This window comes from Phaeoacremonium minimum (genome assembly GCF_000392275.1).
Source record: "Phaeoacremonium minimum UCRPA7 unplaced genomic scaffold PA7_03_scaffold_610, whole genome shotgun sequence".
Taxonomy (NCBI): domain Eukaryota; kingdom Fungi; phylum Ascomycota; class Sordariomycetes; order Togniniales; family Togniniaceae; genus Phaeoacremonium; species Phaeoacremonium minimum.
The window spans coordinates 786,528-805,204 of record NW_006921512.1 but is presented as its reverse complement, the minus strand read 5'-3'; the positions used below and the strand labels follow the sequence as shown (position 1 = coordinate 805,204).

General features: G+C 51.7%; 5 protein-coding genes across 5 annotated transcripts; 2 read left to right on the top strand and 3 right to left on the bottom strand.

Annotated features, from left to right (window-relative positions):
• Positions 1–197: 197 nt before the first annotated feature.
• Positions 198–1,604, top strand: UCRPA7_8888 (hypothetical protein; the record flags this gene model as incomplete). The annotated part of the gene is made up of 1 exon (XM_007921394.1): positions 198–1,604. The coding sequence occupies one exon, from the start codon at positions 198–200 to the stop codon at positions 1,602–1,604; it is 1,407 nt and encodes a 468-aa protein (XP_007919585.1).
• A 249-nt stretch (positions 1,605–1,853) lies between these two features.
• On the bottom strand, positions 1,854–2,228 carry UCRPA7_8887 (hypothetical protein; the record flags this gene model as incomplete). Its single annotated transcript, XM_007921393.1, has 2 exons — positions 1,854–1,960; positions 2,030–2,228. 2 exons carry the CDS (start codon positions 2,226–2,228, stop codon positions 1,854–1,856), a joined length of 306 nt encoding a protein of 101 aa, XP_007919584.1.
• A 2,428-nt stretch (positions 2,229–4,656) lies between these two features.
• Positions 4,657–5,563, bottom strand: UCRPA7_8886 (putative short-chain dehydrogenase reductase family protein; the record flags this gene model as incomplete). Its single annotated transcript, XM_007921392.1, has 3 exons — positions 4,657–4,874; positions 4,936–5,288; positions 5,346–5,563. 3 exons carry the CDS (start codon positions 5,561–5,563, stop codon positions 4,657–4,659), a joined length of 789 nt encoding a protein of 262 aa, XP_007919583.1.
• A 9,302-nt stretch (positions 5,564–14,865) lies between these two features.
• Positions 14,866–15,348, top strand: UCRPA7_8885 (putative metal tolerance protein 3 protein; the record flags this gene model as incomplete). The annotated part of the gene is made up of 1 exon (XM_007921391.1): positions 14,866–15,348. One exon carries the CDS (start codon positions 14,866–14,868, stop codon positions 15,346–15,348), a length of 483 nt encoding a protein of 160 aa, XP_007919582.1.
• A 493-nt stretch (positions 15,349–15,841) lies between these two features.
• On the bottom strand, positions 15,842–17,782 carry UCRPA7_8884 (putative major facilitator superfamily transporter protein; the record flags this gene model as incomplete). The annotated part of the gene is made up of 5 exons (XM_007921390.1): positions 15,842–16,019; positions 16,075–16,936; positions 16,999–17,207; positions 17,291–17,379; positions 17,438–17,782. The coding sequence occupies 5 exons, from the start codon at positions 17,780–17,782 to the stop codon at positions 15,842–15,844; spliced, it is 1,683 nt and encodes a 560-aa protein (XP_007919581.1).
• Positions 17,783–18,677: the final 895 nt, after the last annotated feature.

The window sequence follows — 18,677 nt, the reverse complement described above, 5'->3', positions numbered from 1 at the left end:
CGTATCTCTGCCGAAGCTGCTCTAAAGTCATCCGACAACGGCTTCAGAGTTGGCCATCCCGAACAGCCCTCCGAACCTTCCATGAAAGCAGCGGGAAGAGCTCCTCCAACGATGTCCAAGCTCAAAAGCCCGCCTCGCCGGCGACTGAAGATGCCTCGGAACCCACACCACAAGCTTCCAACCCCGAGCCTGGCCCCATGGCCCGCCGCCTCGAAGAAGCGACCGAAGAAGCCCTCCTCACAGGAGGCCGAGCGGGCCGCCGCGCGGTCGAGGACGCCGGCTTCAGCGACGAGCTGAAGAGCCGCCTGCTCGACAAGATCGCAGACGCGCGCTTCCGCGAAGACAATGCCGGCGCCCTGCGCGAGGCCGGCCTGACATCCAAGTTCCCCGCGAGCGCCGGCGAGGGCACGCGCGCGATGGCGGCGTCCCAGCCGTGGACGGGCGAGGAGACGCAGTCGGACGCCGTGCTGCGCATGCTGGACGACGCGCACAAGCCGCTGCGGCCGGGCCTGCGCGGCAAGCCGAACATACCGCAGCCGGTGCCTGTCGATATGCGGCTACGGCGGGAGCCAGTTGTCAGTCCCGGGCGGAAGGTGGCGAGCGCGCGGGACAAGGCGGCCGTGTACTCGGGCATGGGGATGAAGGACACGCGGGGCTTGACGGACGAGGAGCGTGAGGCGATGAAGAAGGAGCTTCGAGACCGGTTCACGCCTGCTGCGAGAGCTTTGCCAAACACGATATCCGGACTGGCGGCGCTGGCGAACGAAAGGATAGAGGACGCCATTGCTCGAGGGCAGTTCAAGAATATACCGAGAGGGAAAGGTGTAGAGCGGGATGCGAGAGCGGACAATCCGTTCATAGATACGACAGAATACATCATGAACAAGATGATAAAGAGGCAGGACATTGTGCCGCCGTGGATTGAGAAGCAGCAGGAGCTCGTGAAAGCGGCTACGGTATTCCGGGCGAGACTACGGAATGACTGGAGGAGGCATGCTTGCAGAACCATCTCCAGCCGCGGAGGCTCGTTGGAGGAGCAGATGCGCAGGGCAAACGAGTACGCCAGGGCAGAAGAGGTGCACAACCCGCGGCGACGGAACGTCGACCAGATTGCTGTGCCTACGAACACAACGGATGATGTGGTCATGGTGGCTATACGGCAAGAGGCACTGCCTGAACCACCCGCTCCGGCGACAACAACATCTGCCGCAGCCGAACCCGATATCAGCTTCACCGAACCATTTCGAGATCCAGAATGGGAGGCGGTTGAGCGATCATACATGGAGTTGGCGATCAACAACATGAACGCTCTCACGAGGTCATACAACCTGATGGCCCCCGAGCTGGCGAAGAAGCCGTACTTCTCTCTCGACCGCGAGCTCAAGGCTTGCTTCGCGGACGTGGCGCCCCAATTGGCCCGGGAGATCAAGGAACGCGCAACGCGACCGCAAAAGTCGTTGATTGATCCTATTGGCCATGGCCAGGGCAGCATTCTGGACAGATTTGCCAGGGAGAGCAAGACGTCCAAGATCTACGACTCCAAGGTGCCAAATTATGGCTTCAAGGAGATGTGGCGCGACTTCTGGCAGCGGTCTTCCACGTAACCGATCAAATAACATGACAATCAAATAAAACAGAATCTCGACCTTCACAATGCAGGCAATTTGCGTGTCATTTTCGTGTGAACGAGGGTAATCACTTCTTTCATCCCCAGGGGTATTGTGATGACTATCTAAGTCGAAAGCAAAGTGCATAGTGGTATGTCCCTCACAATCCTGCCGTAACTCCTAGGTTTCCTTCCCTGCTATTCCTATCCATGCTTCTGATTTCATCGTCACCGTCACGGCCATGGTCTAGTTGGTCTTCTTGACCTGAGCCTTGACGGGCTTGCCCTGCTGGGCCTGGTAGCGCACGAACAGGTAGCCGCCCGCCGCAACTATGCCGATGAGGACGATGTTTCCTGGAGAGCATAGATGTCAGCTTATCTCGTACGGTGTAAAAGTGATGACATGGTCGAGGGGGCACTTACCAGCGACGAACTTGCCGAGCCCGCCAGCAATGTCAACAACACCGGACAGGACGTCGCGGACGAGGTTCAGAATGCCGACAAAGAAGTTCACGATGGTTGCGACGAAGGCGTGTAGCACATTGTAGATGGTGTTGAAGATGGAGGCGAAGAGCTCGTAGAAGCTCTTGAAGAGATCCTCGACTGCGGTAGTGACGGCCATTTTTAGATGAGCTTGGTTTGTTTGTGCTTGTAGAAGCTGTAAGTGGTGTGTTGTTGAGTGTGTTTGAGTAGACGAGTAAAATGAGTGTCTCGGGTGTAGCTCCTCTTTCTACGAAGGTTTGAGAGAGGAGGGTCTAGACGGGTATTTGTACTGTGGCTTTATAACGACAGGATCAACGACTCAGTGCAGAGGCAGAGAGTTCCAGGTTGGCTGCATTTGGTGTGTGTCGCTCCTTCCGCCTCCCATCGTCACTGTGGCCCATTGCGTCCGTCCTTCGCACGATGACGTCAAGGCTTTGGTCCAAGGTATCTTTTTGGTCAGCAAACCATACTAAATGTACTTTAGCCGGGCTTGCTTAGCAAATGTCCTACCTAGTTAAGGTAGCATCCTTATTAGCATCTCTACTATGAAGGCCACGCGACACGCCCGCCAAAAGGCAAATGCACGCAGGCGACTCTCCAAAGCGGCAACTAAAACGCTTCCGGCGATCGTCGATGGATGACGCTGTGCCCGCGGGGTAATAGCGTATGTTTTGCGTGTGGATGACACCGCTGCCCACCACAGAAGCCCAGACGGGCGAGACAGGCGAGACAGGCCGCGAACGTCCTCGCTAGATGCCCGCTACTGGCCCCTGAGGCTGCAGATCTGCCGCCTGGAATGCTGTCCTCGTTGCCATGCCATTGGCTCCAGCATCCAAGCCTGACGTTACCAGCCACAGCTTGCTTACAGCGCATTCTTGTCATTTCCAAGGCAGCGGTCCCAGTGTTTTGGTCCCGGAGTCTTTGCTCCTGTGGCATCTCGGCAAGTCGCTCTACATATTAATGATGCGGCTTGGGTACTTACACGCACCAGAACAATAATGACAGCCACACATCAAGGCTACAACACAACACACGAAAGAAACAAGGCACCGGGTAAGGGAGCCGCTTCTCGTAAGCCTTATCATGGCCGCTAACGGTTCTAACATCCGTTCGCGCCCCATTCTTCAAGCTCTGGGTGAAACCTGGGGTAGACAGAAACACACAGCTGGATATGTAAGTGAATCTCGTGACCACTGATGGTCTGTAGACACGCTGTTTTCGGCGCCGTTATCTATCACACATTGGCCATTCCTGCATGATATTTCTAACTTCTTCAACATATGATCTATCTCAGTTGAAACAAATGATCGTCTTGAATTCTTCCCTTTCTGTCGTCGGAGTCAATCGCTTTTTAGTCTGTCTTCGTTGCCCTGTTTCTCTGGCGAAACGAGAAGGGACTTCGCGCAAGGTTTTGGCGTCTAGCAGGGACACGCTTCGCGGCTTTGCAGATCTTCCGCCATCTAATAATCAACTGTCCATTCTTGATAGCGGATGAAGCCGCAACCGTGTGCAGTCGATGCTGCTTCTAGAAAGTGATCCGTGCTCCAAACGAGGTGTGTTCCCCAATCTTGTATACTGCAGCTAAGGTACAAAGCATCTGATTCCTGAGAGGGTCATACACATAACCCTACACAATGTTCGCCTTGAGAACAATGAAGCATCTCCAAGTGTTTGAGTACCTTTGTAGGCGCAGTGCCATCATGCCCAGTTGTTCCCATGTACAGCTCTGGATAACGCTGCCTAAACCCACTTTAGATCATCTTCTGATGGAAATCCATTCTCTCATGCTCGAATGTCTTTGATAAAGTAGGCTTTGATAATTATAAGCATATGATTGCGGAAAGGGCTGCTGTAGCCTGCCGTTCAGTAGCGAGAAAGAAAGGCTTCCTACCTGATTGGGGTCTCGGTCTGTTGGAGCAGCTTGCAGTTGTCGCCGCTGGTACACTTCTACATAAAGAGAAGGCAGAATTGTAAAGCGAGTGCTTTACATGAAATGCTATATTAAATATTCATATCTCTCTCTGCTGTGTTGCCCGTTACCTCAACTCCTGCCACCAAGCTCTACCAGAATCAGTTTGTCCATGATCGGTGGATACATTGCAAAATCAGAACACGTATGTCCTCCGAAAGCTTGCAGACCTCAAATTACGACTCTCTATAGTGGCAATTATTTCGATACTGACCGAGAGAGCATATCCCAGGTGTTAAGATGTCAGGCGCGTGGTTCCCTAATCAACAGGGTATTGATGCATTGACGCATCAGAGCTGGCCTGTGAAACTGCGACAAACACTTAGGACACAAATTCAAATCATTCTCTCAGGCCGCAGAGTACCGCCATCTCGTCACTCAAGCTGATGATCTAGAGTTGGAACACTGCCTGTCTTGCGAGTTTATCATGACTATTTCGGAAGTTCGCCAGTCAAATGTCCTGAAAACAAAGCTAGAGGAGGCACGAGCCAAAAGAGACAATTGTAAGCGCGAACTGGAAAAGATGATTGGCAACTTTGAGTGATTGATATGGCTATTCGATGATGGGATACATCAGGCAGTAAACGAGCTCCCTGGATTACAACTCATAGTGCTGGAGCATAATGTTGGACAAGCTGTCAAACGCCTGCCGCCTCTTATGCGCAATGTCCAGGAACAGATCCTCGGGCCCGACAGAACCTATTATAACGTGGTCTGACCCCGACACCAGCCCGGCGTACGCCTTATCGACGAACTCGTTCACGGGCATCCCCAGAGCACGACCCCTTTCTTCACCCATGTAATCATGGAGTTCAGCTGGACGGTAGTTAGCACATAACATTCATTTCAATTGCAGACTATTTGGCGAGAGACGTACTTTGAACAACAGGTGGCCAAAGCTCGATGATCTTGGTTGACTTATCCTGGTTTTGACGACGTAGACAGTAGACAAACGCATTTAGCGCTGCCTTTGATGCAGAGTAAGCAGGAATCGTGACTGCTGGGATGATGGCGAGGTTGGTCCCCGTGATGATCAGCCCAGTAGGATAACTCTTCTGCTGCAGGTGATGAAGGAATTTGAGCGACAAGTCAACAATGCTGCCGAAGTTGGTGTTCATCTCGTTGTGGAAGGCCGCAATATCCACCTCGCCTGGCCGAGACAGTCGAATTTGACTCTGGGTCCCGGAGTTGAGGAAGACGCAGTCCAGATCAGGATAGTCTTTCAGAACCCTGGACACAATTAGCATCACGAGTGAAAAGTCTGGACTTCAGGGGTAATCTGCTTACTTATCCACGAATGAGTCCATACCATCTCTATCAGTGGTGTCAAAACGAATACCGCTCGCGACTGACGAGCCATGCTTCTCGATGAAGGCATCTAGCCTATCTTGTCGGCGACCAACGGCGATGACTTTGCTGCCCTCTTGGATGAGCTTGTCGGCCATGGCGGCGCCGATGCCCGCTGTTGCACCGACGAGGAGCACTCGCTTGTACTGAAAAGGCATGTTTATGGTGTCCAGGTGTTGTAGGTGAATTTGAGCTCTCTTGTGATTATTACAATTCTTGAGATCGGACAGTGTCTTTAAGTATGCCTGGGACGGTATCACAGGTGTCGGCCTTCAATCGGACTTATCCGGTTATACAAACGTGTGCAGTGTGTCTACCGGCATAGAATCCAAATAGATAACTCCATTTATCGCCTACAAAGCACAAGTCTCATCAACAATATTGGTGCTTCAATGACGCCTCTTGGCTCATCTGTGGCTGTCGTTGATACTGCACGTTGTAGGTGGCTCAGCCGAAAGCGGCTAGCGTTCCGGAATTCTGGCAGGACATCTGGGGTGTCACAATGCCGATTTACGACTCGCCACATCGGCTTTATGCACCAACATCGCGGGAAGACGGAGATAATGGCTCGATGAAAGCCAAGTAGTCGCAAATGATTATTGATACCGGTCCGCTATTATATCAGGCGGTGGAAAGTGCACTTTTGCCCTTCATTCAAAATATATTATATATTCCACCTTCTCGTGATGTCACCGGAAGGCTAGCTTCATTAGGTTTAGTGTCGCTGTACTTCGGCCGCGCTGGACCAGGCACCATCGTGGAGTCTAAATCCTTCCCAAGGAGATCTGGGAGCATTCGGCATTTCTCACTAGCTGCTTCAAGCCGACGACATCTAGGACGGAAATGTCAGCGTGTATCAGCCTCTCCTTTGTTTGAAGATGAGAGTTGACGTGAGGCGTCATGGTCAATGTCGGTAGGCCGTCTAGAGATTGCCTGCCTTGCAGGAAGCGAAAGCTCAAAGTCGGTATCCTAGCCCAGCACCCCTACACTTTGCATTGGTGCGCTGACCTGTCCAGTGCGATCTAAAGAAGGAAGGCTGTGGTCAATGTAGGAGGAAAGGCTTTCGCTGTTTCGGCTACCGGGAACCCAATCAGCTTATCATTCACGATGAGACCCCTGCTGTAAGGCAGAAAGCCCTTGTACGCGCCCACCGGTCCCATGTGCTGGCTCCGGCTGGACTCTCTCCCGCTTGGGAGGTGCGGGCTCGGCATGCCTTCTTCTCGCACTACGTCTTCGGCCTGTCCCGGAGTTATGATATGCTCGCGCCGCTGTATGAGCATGCCGTCGTTGACGACCACCTGTACGCAAGTGTGGATGCCGTTAGCTTGGCGTTCCTGTCTTATCATTATGACGCCCCCTTCCTCTACGCTCTTGCAGGTGAGAGCTACTTGACGGCGATCCGGCGGCTGGGTTCGTCGCTACAAACATCGAGCTTGGAAGTGACCGATGCAACTCTACAGTCGGCATTGCTCCTGGACCTCTATGAAAAGATTGTCAATCGAGATCCACTGTCGTCTGCTTCGTGGATGAGCCATGTCAATGGGGCTATGGCTCTTGTCCACGTGCGTGGAAACAAGAACATAAGGGACTATGTGAGCCGGCGCCTGGCCGTCCGCGTTGTAATAACCCTCATCATCAGCTGCGGGGCAGCGAACGAACGCATCCCGGACTCTGTGATGGGGCTGCGTGAGCAGCTCAAGCCTTTCATGGACGAAGACGATTCGAAGTGGCTTGTGACAGGACTTGTGATGGATGTGGTCAACCTAGAAGCCGACGTACGCAACGGGATGCTTACTAGCGATGCCCAGATTCTCGCGGCTGCAAAGCGAATTGATAAGCTATTTGTTGAACTAGACAAAAGCTTGAAACCGCTCTGGCAGCCCCGAAAAGTGATGACCGCTTCTGAGAGCCCACTCGTTTTCGGGAGGTTCTACGATGTCTACCACGACCACTTCGTGACACAAGTGCGCAATGTCAGTCGGACACAGCGGATCCTCATCAATCGTATGATCATGCAATATGGCAATGCTGTTCAAAGTGCGTCTGCTGCTACAACCATTAGCAAGCTCTCCCAGGAGATATGCGCCAGCGTCCCGCAGTTCGTCCTGCCACACGCAAGGCCCGAGAATAGGCTGCCATTTACGCCTCTCCAGACGTTGCAGTGCTATACGCTGATAGCGCCACTGTATGGAGCTGTCAAGTACGGCGCGGACCCCAACATGCGCGTGTGGGGCGTAGTGGTTTTGAAACACATTGCTGAGGCAGGGAATATGCGAACTGTGGCCAACGTAGCCGATATTTTGGAGTATTCACCCGACGTTTCTTTCTGGAACATATACTCGATGTTGGGCGGTTACGCATTCGCGGCGTAGATCTTGACAGCTGTGTCTCGATCTCGAAGTGGCGTATGATCGGGAACTAACAGCAGCAAACTTTCAGCTTCAAGCCACCACCGGCTCAGTAATGGGCCGTTCTAAGTAGGTCCCGCGAGCTAACAGCGGGCTGGGCTAGGTTTTATGGAGAATGGCTGACAGTAAGAGCTTGATACGGCCCCCGACAAGGCGAACACGACAGGCGTTTTTCTGGTTCTCTCTCGTCAGCTTTTAAAGCGTGGCCGTCTAACTGCTGCGTTCAATTGGCTTATGCAGTGACCAGCACTGAAATTGAAGAGTCGCTGTTGGAGCCGGGCAGTGGAAGGATTCGCATCCCAGGCGTCTCGCGTTAGTAAGAGCCAATGGAGCCAATGGCCAAGCGCTGCGCAGCGCTGTTGCTAAATCCATCCTTGCAACCAAGTCCAAGCCTCCTCAGTGGCCAGCTGGCCCAGGATCGTCATTTCGCATTGCCCATAATGCTGAACCGCGCCCGGCAGGATCGTTAAGCGCAGTCTTTCCCCTTCCCATTCTCCCCTCGCAGTCCATGAAAACCCACCCCCATTTTCCTGGCCGTCTCGGATCGGTCTCTTCCTTCGCGGTCCCATCGTCATCGCGGGGATGGGGACGGCATTGCGACATCAGAGCCGCCATCGCGGTGTAGGCTCGTTTCCGCTCGTTCTGTTCGGGGTGTGCTGGAGTCTGCTGCTCTCGGGTGGTGCAAGAGCTGAAACCGACAATGGCGTTACTTTCCTCTATCCCGCCGGCGGCGAGATGTTCTACTACTTGGACACCGTCAATGTGACCTACACATCATCATTTTCCGAGCCGTATCTCTTCACCTTCTGCCGAAAGGCAGATGATTCCATAAGACAAGGTACGTCCTCGGTGGCTCGAGTTCAAGAGAGGAGCGTTGTTGAATAGATGCTGACCTATGCTGTTCCCGCAGTTCGAATGCAAGAAGCGACACCCTACGACGGTTCTACGCTTGTATCGATGAATTTTACCAGTAATTACGTATGTTGGTTCGACTTGAAACCGGCGACGTCCGGAGGCGGTGGAGCGAACAGTCAGGGCTGGACGCTGTCGTCGAACCAGCGCGAACAAACCACATGGGGACTTCCCCAAGCGACCGCCACATCGACATCTCCGAGTGAGACCGCGACATCCACGGCCGAAACAAGTATACCGGAGGAGAGGGTTGATAAGAAATCCAAAGGGCTTAGTGCCGGTGCGAAAGCTGGAATAGGAATAAGCGTCACGATGGTCATCCTCGGTGTGGCTGGCTTCTTTGCGTCCGTATGGTGGCGCCGCCGCAAGCGACAGCAGCAAGCCCAGCAACAGATCATCAATCTCGCAAATGCAGGTCATTTCGAGAAGCGACCCAGCTCGTATGGCGGCGGATCATACTACTTCTCGGTCGTGCCCGAGAACTGGAACGACGACCACGCTGCATCTACGTCGAGTTTGTTCCCACATTCGCCGCAACAGTCACCGCAGCGTTCGCCTCAAGACGAGCGGCCACACTCGCCGCCAGGCTATGTTGAGGACGAAGAGATGCTCGGTGCGCAGCAACTGCCCGGCTTCTACGGGAAGGACGACGCGAGATCCGACATGACGAACTTATACGGACCTGCTACTCCGGATATGCCTCCGGTGCGGCCTGCATCGCCAGTATTGGGTGCCGTGGAGCTGCCCTCGAGAGACGGTCATCATGGTTATGGGTGGGAGCAAGAGCTGCCCGATACCGCAAACCAGCCGAGGCAATATGTGCCAACTGGACGAGAAGCTCAGGAACAGAAGTTCCTGCTGCAAGATATGCTTCCCTTGCGACAGCAGAGGTCTCCTCATAGAAACGGGGGACCTGCTGGATGAATGGAAGGTTTGAATGATGCACCACAATCTTGAGACAAACGCTGCTTAATTCTGGTCAAGAAATATAGATCAGCGGCTCCTCGTCGATTACAGCATCAACCAAAAGAGACATGTCGTCTTCAGGGGAGTTCTTTCAGATCTCTATCTCGATGGAGCAAACATATAGTGGTTGCTACTGGCCTCACATGTGTACGAGTGCTACTCGCAGACATGCAGCACGATGCCCGGCAGCCATTAGGACCGAGCATGCCCACGTCATATTCACACTCCTACATGGTCATGGTGTGAGCATAGTGTCAGGTTGCCTCATGAAACATCTCAGTCACCTGATAGTGATGACCTGGACTAGTATGTTCAATGAACGAACCGGGAGGTAATGGATGCCACTGGTGAATGACCGAGGCTAAGCCCAAGTCACCTCGTCGGTCTTGGGAGGGGAGACCGTACTTGGATGTTGCATGTATTCCTAAAGACCACGGCACATTGATAGTCTTTTTGGAAATAAGTGTCAAAGTAATGGAAGGTAGAATATCAACTGACTATCTAAGAACACCTTGTCTCCTATATAATTTAACGCACAAGTGAGCCCCACCTCTCAACTACACATGTCTCGGATTCAACCTACCACTCAGATTCTACTTCTACAGATAATGGCATTAATGCTGCTTCTATAGCCGTCATATAGTTGCACACTACAGTAAAGTACGATTCAAGCCACGAAGGGATATCTGGATCATGTAGTCGCTCGTGGAATCCCTCTCTCCATTGCTGCCACATTTCCAGTGTGAGAATCTCTGTTGGCCGTGCGAGTCTCCAGCAGCTCATTTGCCCGTCCCAGACATCACTCACACAATCAATTTGCTGGAATAGCCCTGGCCCGTATGATATGATCCATTGGGCTGCTACTTGTCTACGAAGATCTTGTGTAAATGGAAGGGCTTCGGGATTCTCAAGAGCCTGTTTCATGGCGTTCATCGCAGGCCGAACATCGCCCTTCCAGAATCCAACGACGTGGAGATTGGCATAGAAAGCTGTATAGTTGATCGCCTCTTCACTGTAGGCCGTCACAGAGCGACTACCAAGAACGGGCTTCCGGACTAATATCTCTTGGCGGAGCGAGCTGTAAAATGTGTCCGGCGTGGCCCCCTAAATTAGGTCAGCGATCGCTGTCCAATACAAGTGGAATCTCTGTGAGGTGGCAAGACCTTAGCGAGAAGATTCTCGACTCGCTCTGGACGATTTCCGATACAAAGCATGAGCCTTGCGAGCTTGAGCTGCGAGGCATGACGGCTAGGTATCTGTTTTGCGAGCTCCAAGACGACCAAATTGAGCATAGGGTAATTGAAGACGGATTTGGCGAAATAGGGTTCAAGAATCTCAAGTGCCGTCTCTATCTCTGACCTAACGTTGCCAGGCTGGAGATAGTGTGCCAGGATGCGGAAGATTTCGAAGGCTTCTGTTCTTGCCGCTACGGGGTCTTGGAATATCCGTACATTCAAAGACTGGATGCTCAGATTAAGGGCTCTTGATGCCATAATGGCCAAGTCCCTTTTACGCAATTTTCTCTAATCGTTCGAGTTGTGTTTGCGACATTAAACTATATATTTTTTATATATTTAAATTGTGCCTTTTCTAGAGATGTAGACTCTTCTTATAGTTTCAAAACCTGCTCAGTAGAGTCACTGTTAAGTCATTGGGACTGCTTAGTTGGCAATTACGTCTATGGCAGTAAGCGCATTTTCATTCCTTCCTCGCGAAATTCGCAATCGTGGCTCCTCTTACTGCTCATCTGTGTACTGAATAAATCGAGACCCAATTTTGATCATATACACTAGTGCGACGGACACGAATGTCGGGATGTGCAGCTACCTGTGAATCAAGATTTACAACTTGATCAAAACTTATGTTCTTTGGAAAAAATGATAGACTATGAATTATTCAAAGAACAAGCTAACATACATGTCACACATAATCTTAACAGCGCTTTCAACAATATACATATGTTTCAGTAAACTCAAACTTTCCATGAACACCCATCTTTAAAGTCATTATCGACTATGAAGAGTCTGATGACTCCGAAGGCTTTCTTACTCTCAATGTAAACCAATAGCATGATTACAAACAAGGAATGATATTTCTCGTCGACGAAAGTAAAGACCTTTTTCAAGGGCTTGATTTGATTATCTGTTGCACAGGCATCCTTATTGACTCATGATCAGAACTGTCTTTGATAAGTCAATACCTGTTGTGAGATGTAATTTTCTCGAGCTATGGCCAATTGAATAACGGCTTTGTTACTGCTTGTTGAGGTAATCTTATTATATGCTTATGATCACGAGCGAGCTTATTTTGTTGATTTGCGGGTAAATGAACCGAGGCAGGGGGCGGGCGATCAGCACGCCAGTTGTATGCAATTTGGGATGGTGTGGTCCGAGTTAGCATCTGATAGTTGGGGAATAGTTGCTGGCACCCCTCACGGACATGGTCACAACAGGCTTAGTGAGGGCCCCATTACAAGCTTGCCTAGCATAAACTTGGCAATGCGATGTCACCCATCCTGGATCTCCAATTCTCCTTATGGAATAGAAATAGGAGAAGTGCCGGCCGGAATGCGGGGGGTTGAACTGAGCTGCGCGACAACAAAGCTCAAATCCATCGTTGCCATTGTGAGAACACTCTTGTTCGTGCCTTCAACTCTTCGCCTAACCCGCCCCGAGTGGGAGTCGCTTGAAGACGACGATGTTAAGGACCCTCTGCCGCAACGATGCTTGAACAGAAACAAGGGTGGAGGGAACCTTATGAGAGAGCAATGGATTGGGTATTCGGGACTGCGCGGCATCGACCAATACCTGTCGACGAACCCGAGCAGCCCACGGAGACGCGCGAAGCCATACGGACGCCTTTGGCCACACCGGCAACGACTCGGTCCACCGCTTTCCTCGACGGTCTTCGAGGTATCGCCGCCCTCTTCGTCCTGATTCAACACTACATTGGGACATTTGACGAGAATGTTCACGAGCACGGTTTCGGTGAGAACGGCAACTATTATTTTGCTGGCCTGCCCTTCGTGCGAATTGCCTTTAGCGGCGGCAGTGCAGCCGTTGCAGTCTTTTTTGTGTTGTCTGGGTATGTTCTAAGCGTGTCGCCGCTACGGCTCGTTCGAGATGGGAAGCATGATGCTGCGGTGCTGAATCTCTTCTCTGCCGTCATCCGCCGGCCGTTCCGTCTCTATATCCCGACCCTTGGCGTCACTTTGGCCGTCGCTATATTGATGCACGCACCGTTTGGGCTCATGGCAGAAGTGTTGTGGCCGCCACCGCAAGAGTCGCTCCTTGCCGAGCTTGGGCATTGGGTTTCGGAATCCGTCAAGTTCTTCAATCCTTTCCGGACGCACGGTTCCAACCAGGCTTGGTATCCCTACAGCCTTGTCGTTTGGACAATTCCAATTGAGTTGAAGGGCTCGATGTTGATCTACGTGCTAACCGCCATATATGCACTCAGCGATCTCTCGCTGCGTGCTAGCTTATGCCTCTTGGCGGTTAGTGTTTTCACCCTACTTCAGCTCGGCTATTGGACAATGGCCTGCTTCATCAGCGGACTTATTCTCGCGATGCTGGATGTAGACTCCATGGATACAACATTCCTTTCCCGTCATCTCACCCTGCGAGCTCAAGCCGCCTTGCGGCTTCTCGCGTTCGTGGTAGGCTACTACTTGCTATGCCAACCCGCCCACGCCGGTTCCCCCGAATATTCACTTGGAACACCTGGATGGAAGCACTTGACAATGCTGACGCCTCGTGCCTACGACAAGGACCAGTACTATCGATATTGGCATTCTTGGGGGGCTCTCTTCCTTGTTTACTCCGCGCTACGGCTATCGTTTGTCCAGACGTTTCTCAATACACGACCGCTTCGATATCTCGGGAAGGTCAGTTTCATGTTATACCTGGTTCATCTCCCGATTCTGGCCATGTTGGGTGGCAGAGTCAGCCGGATGGTGGGAGTGACCTATCCAGACACAGCGCCGAGCTGGTGGAACAACCGGCTATGGATTCCCAAGTTTGGCCCCGCAGGGCCTGATTCTAGATTCGTGGCTAGTATGGCCATTATACTTCCGATCTGCCTCGTGGTTGCGGACTTTGGGACGAGGACACTAGATATGCCCAGCGTAAAGGTTGGGAAGAAAGTCGCACAGAAGCTTGGTCTAGACAAAGGTGTCGGCCATGGAAGCAGAGAGCCAGATCTCCCTCGCCAGACAATGAACTTGCCACTGCAGGAAAGGTAGCCTCAAGTAATTGATTGCGAACACTGTAATGAATAATTAGATGATAGAATAAATGATTTGACTGTACTGATCTTGGTTTGCCATGACGTTGAACATGGACATCGTAAGGGCTGACATTTCTCATGGCAGTAGTGAGGAGGCTCCAAGCCACTTTCAGAGCCACTTTCAGAGCCACTTTCAGAGCAACTCTCTTGTACAGAAACGCAGCTGCAGAGTACCGGCAGGCTTTAAGATCTCCCCGGTGCAGATTTCACCCAGATCCGTCAATTGAAGAAGCACTGGAAACGCCACTGCCAAGAGCGCAGCCGAGCTCCGGCAGGTGGCTTGCGCACAGGGATACATGAAACTCGGCAGGCCAGACTAGCGGCGGATAAGCTTAATTGCTGCCAAAACACTACAGTCTTCACCCTGAAGAGACAAGATAGAGACAACAATCAATTCAGTCTCAATGGCGGAGAGAGCGAGAGTACTGCCTCTGAAAGATTGAGATGGTTTCGTCCAAGGAATGTCTTGGCAAGAGCTAATCTTACGATGAAGATGTCAACCCATCTCATCTCATAGACGTTGACGTTGACGTGGTCGTGCGACGGTTCGCCGCAAGGGGATCGTGTCATCCTGAGACGCGAACCGTCCGACCTGCGATTCAACGGAGGCCCAGGGGTCCGCCTCAGATGACAGGCGCTATGACGGTATCTGCACTAGACTAATCGTCTCGTACAACGCCGAGCCACCCTCGATTTCTCTTTTCTCTTGTGTTTTTTCGTGTCTTCACCATTGATCAAAGTCTCCAACGCTGTCGTTTGTTCTATTCGTGGCTGGCCACTTTTGCTTCTGTGCCCGGCGCATTTCCTTCGCTTCGATATCGTTCACTTCTTCTACGACTCTCTTCCAGTCTCTCTCTGTTGTAATCCTTCTCTACGCTGCCGCCAACATGCAGAACTCTCTCCTCGCCCACGTTCTCCTCTCCCTCTCCGTCTTCCAGGCCGTTTTGGCCGTGAGCGTCCCCGCCGATGCCCCCGAGATTGTTGCTCGCCAAACCGCAGCCGTCGGCACTGGCTCCATGCCATTGCAGTGCATGGAGTATAGCCGCATCGCCAACCTCTCTACAATTGGTGCAAACAGCAGCTACCGAGCGCCGTTCATGGCCGCATCCCCTGTCGGTACCTCGATTAACGCGGCCATGCTCGACGCCGCCATTGCCAAGCTGCCTGCTATGACGAAGGACCAGGCACTGAACGACATGTGCGGCAACCTGACAACTGTCGCGCTGACCGAGGCCGAGCGAAACCTCACACTGCGTACTGTGGCCCAGTTCGACAACGTGCCTGCCATCACGGTGGACAATGGGCTGGCGGTCGTCTTCACAACCGTTATGGGCATTGTACTGATTTGCGGCACTGCACTGGCAGTTTGAGTGGGATGACAAGAGCTTGTCGAATGATTGGATTGGGGATGGCAAAGGAGAGGGCAGCCGAGAACAGGATGATTTCAAGCGCCTAATAACGCGTATTGTTAGATGGCGATGGATGATAATAGGAGTGTTGAAGCTATGTCAGGCCTGTGACCTGTGATGCCAATAGGTTGAGAATTGAGACAGTGAAGAATCTTGATCAATACCTCCTCATCTACTGCAATATGTCCATCGCCTGCACTAATTACTTATATACATTTTCGCCTCTCTCTATGTACCCTGAAGCCGATTATCTTCTTTCAATCTACTTCGGAGGGGTTGACTTTCTACATTGCCCGGGTCCAGAACACTAAAGTATTGCTCCCTAGACGACAATCATACACAATCATCCAGCCCATACAACCTGAATGACGCGGGCCAGCTGTCGCGGCCATAGGACCAAAGTGTGGAGCTATTGCTCTCAGGTTACATCTGCCCACCCGCCTCTGTATCTGAACTAAAGAGAGTATTTAATGAACAGAACCCAAGCAATGACGACTAGAGAACATAAGAGGCTAATGCCTGTTATGGTGAAGACTTTGGCGGGCTTGCGTCCGATAGGTTCTCCGAGCTTGCCCTCGTGCTCAATCACCAGGCGCTTCTTCTCACTCATGGTGAGAATGCCAGCCAGATACCTATAAATCATTAGCAACAAGACCTTGTCAATCGATCCTGTTGGGCATGGCTTACCTTCTGTCCAACACACCGTAGAAGAGTCCTAGGCAGAACTCTAAGACCTTACAAGCCACGAAGAAAGCGATCACGCGCTCATACGTTTGTCCCGGGGTAATATCTTGCAGCCTGCCCGCAATCATGTCGACAACGACACTTCCGCTGTTGTTGAATGCCTTCCAAATGCCAAAGACGAGACCCAATTCGACTTGGCTCGGGACCATCAGGGGAATGGAAGCTAAGAACGGTAGAGCGTTCATTGTTGATCCCACAGATGCAATAATCATGACGCCGAGAGCATTGACATGGCTGAATCCGATGAGACTATATACCAGAATCCAGATAGCCGATGTCAGACTGACAATCATCATTCTGTGGCCGAAGAAGTCGAAGAAACTGCCGACCAACGGTGTACAAACGACGGGAATGACTTGTTGCACGGCCGACGTGTAGCCGGCGATCTGCTCAGTGGAACCTCGAGTCGACCGGATGATGTCGGCATTGAGGCCGTTGAAGCCGCCGACGACACCAGCTTGAAGGATTTGAGAGCATACCACCAGCCAGAAGAAACGGGGCACACGAGCAATAGTCTTCCAATCGAAAAGAAATGTGAAGTGACGGGAGCCGGTGTTATTTATCTCGACGGCTTGTCCGCCCTCGGCCTGTACAACCTGACGGTCTCTTGCCTGCTGGGCTAGCCGTCTGCCTGTAGGCATTTTGGCCCACTCGGGACGGCGGCTGGCCCACCAGACGTAGAAGATGTTTTGTATGAGGTTGACGAAGCAAACAATGGCCGGAATCCACAATGCCCAGCCCCAGAACGAAGAAGCATCTCTCATAGGAACGGCGGCGGCCTTAGCTGCTAGAACGATAAGTTTTCCTATCATACAAAACGTTTATTAGTGTTTCTGATGACTTATTCTATATAATATCAGGACTTACCGACGGCAATGTCCAGACCGTAGACTAGGCCAAGTCCTCTGTGTTGAAACCAATGTGCCAGAATCTTGGATGTAACAGTCTCAATGACAGTGCTGCCGAAACCCATGACGACTCGACCGCCCATGACAAGACCGAACGTGTCTTGGTTGGAACCAGCAGCCGATATTATAGCACCCAGGAGAATGAAGACTGAGCAAACCATTGATCCCCTGTTCGCAGATAATGTTAGCAATGTTCATATAGCAAGCACATATACTTCGCTAATTGAGAGTATGTAGGAGGAGGTGCTCACCATTCAACACCGTAGTAGTCGAGCCCATATCCGCCGATAATTGGGAGAATTGTATTCACAAGCGACGTGGCCGAGGAGATGGCTCCGTACTACGGAACACATCGTGAGTACTCTGCACTCAGAAATGAACTCAACTTCCAGACGTACCTGAGCATTGGTAATCTCCAACTCCTTCTTTAATGTTTCTTTCAATGGCCCCAGGGTGTTTTCTGAGAACGATGAGCCCCACGAGAGGGCAATACCACAAGCAAGAGCCGTGAGCTTCCACTTCAAAGGGAAGTCCTTGGGCTTGTCGGACTCTTCGGTACTGCTAACGTCCGTAGGACCCTTTTCATCGGGCTCGGAGCGAGGAGGTGAGACAATGGCATCGTCCACGGCCACGATAGGCCCTGTGCCAGCTTTGTCCGAGGCCATGAGATCAAGTCGCGAAGTATCAATAGTCAAGGAGTCCCAAGGAATAGAAGATTGAATTGACGAAGAAGCGAATACCATTAGATAGTTGCGATCGGTCGCGGCTTATATCTCATCTTATCTCAAGATCAGATAAAATCAATTCATCCTGCCAAGGCCGTGCTCGGGAACGTGCTGCCCTGCCTGTACCCACCGCTGTATCCACAGAAGTACCCAGCTACTGGGCGCCAAAGTACCCACGAGGACCACTTAGTTTGTGCAACGGACTCGAGACTTTAGGGGATGGATGACTCGAGTAACTCGCATCTCCGATGTCTATAGCCCTCGTTACGGAATTAACGCTAAATGTCACTCTATTTTGCTCCAATCTACTGATGGACGCGTAGGACATCGAAACACTTGCAACTCATGTTGTCGGTTTTAGAACGGTATTGCTCCTTTTTACTCGAATTATCAGGCGCTAAAATCCTCACAGTGGAGGTCTACTCTACTACTTGGATCCATGCGGCAAATGTCAACCGAATCTCTTACGGCATCCATAAGCGATTTCGGTCCGCAAGTCGCCACGAGGACTCTCTGATGACTTCCAATTTTCTGCATTGACTCTTGAATCACCGTATCGGTATTCATTCTCGTGTAATGGACATTATCAGCGAGCTCAACAATCTTGCTGGTAGGCACTTGCAAGTCGTCGGTCTCCACAAGGTGTTCATGAAGTATTGATGGTCTCTTTGGCCATCCGATTTCCATCCCGTTTCGGGCTTCGACACAGCTAGTAGCACCACGCACGGTATCCTCAACATCTGTAGTGGCCGATTCGTCGTTGGTGACGTATAAAGTTACATTTATCTGCAAGCCCGACATCTTGAAATTAGACAAATGCCGGCAAAACCAAATCAGGTGTTCTGTCAGTCATTAACAAGAGTCCTGTACATGAAATCTGCAGGAATACGCACCAGCCCTCTTTACCGCCCAT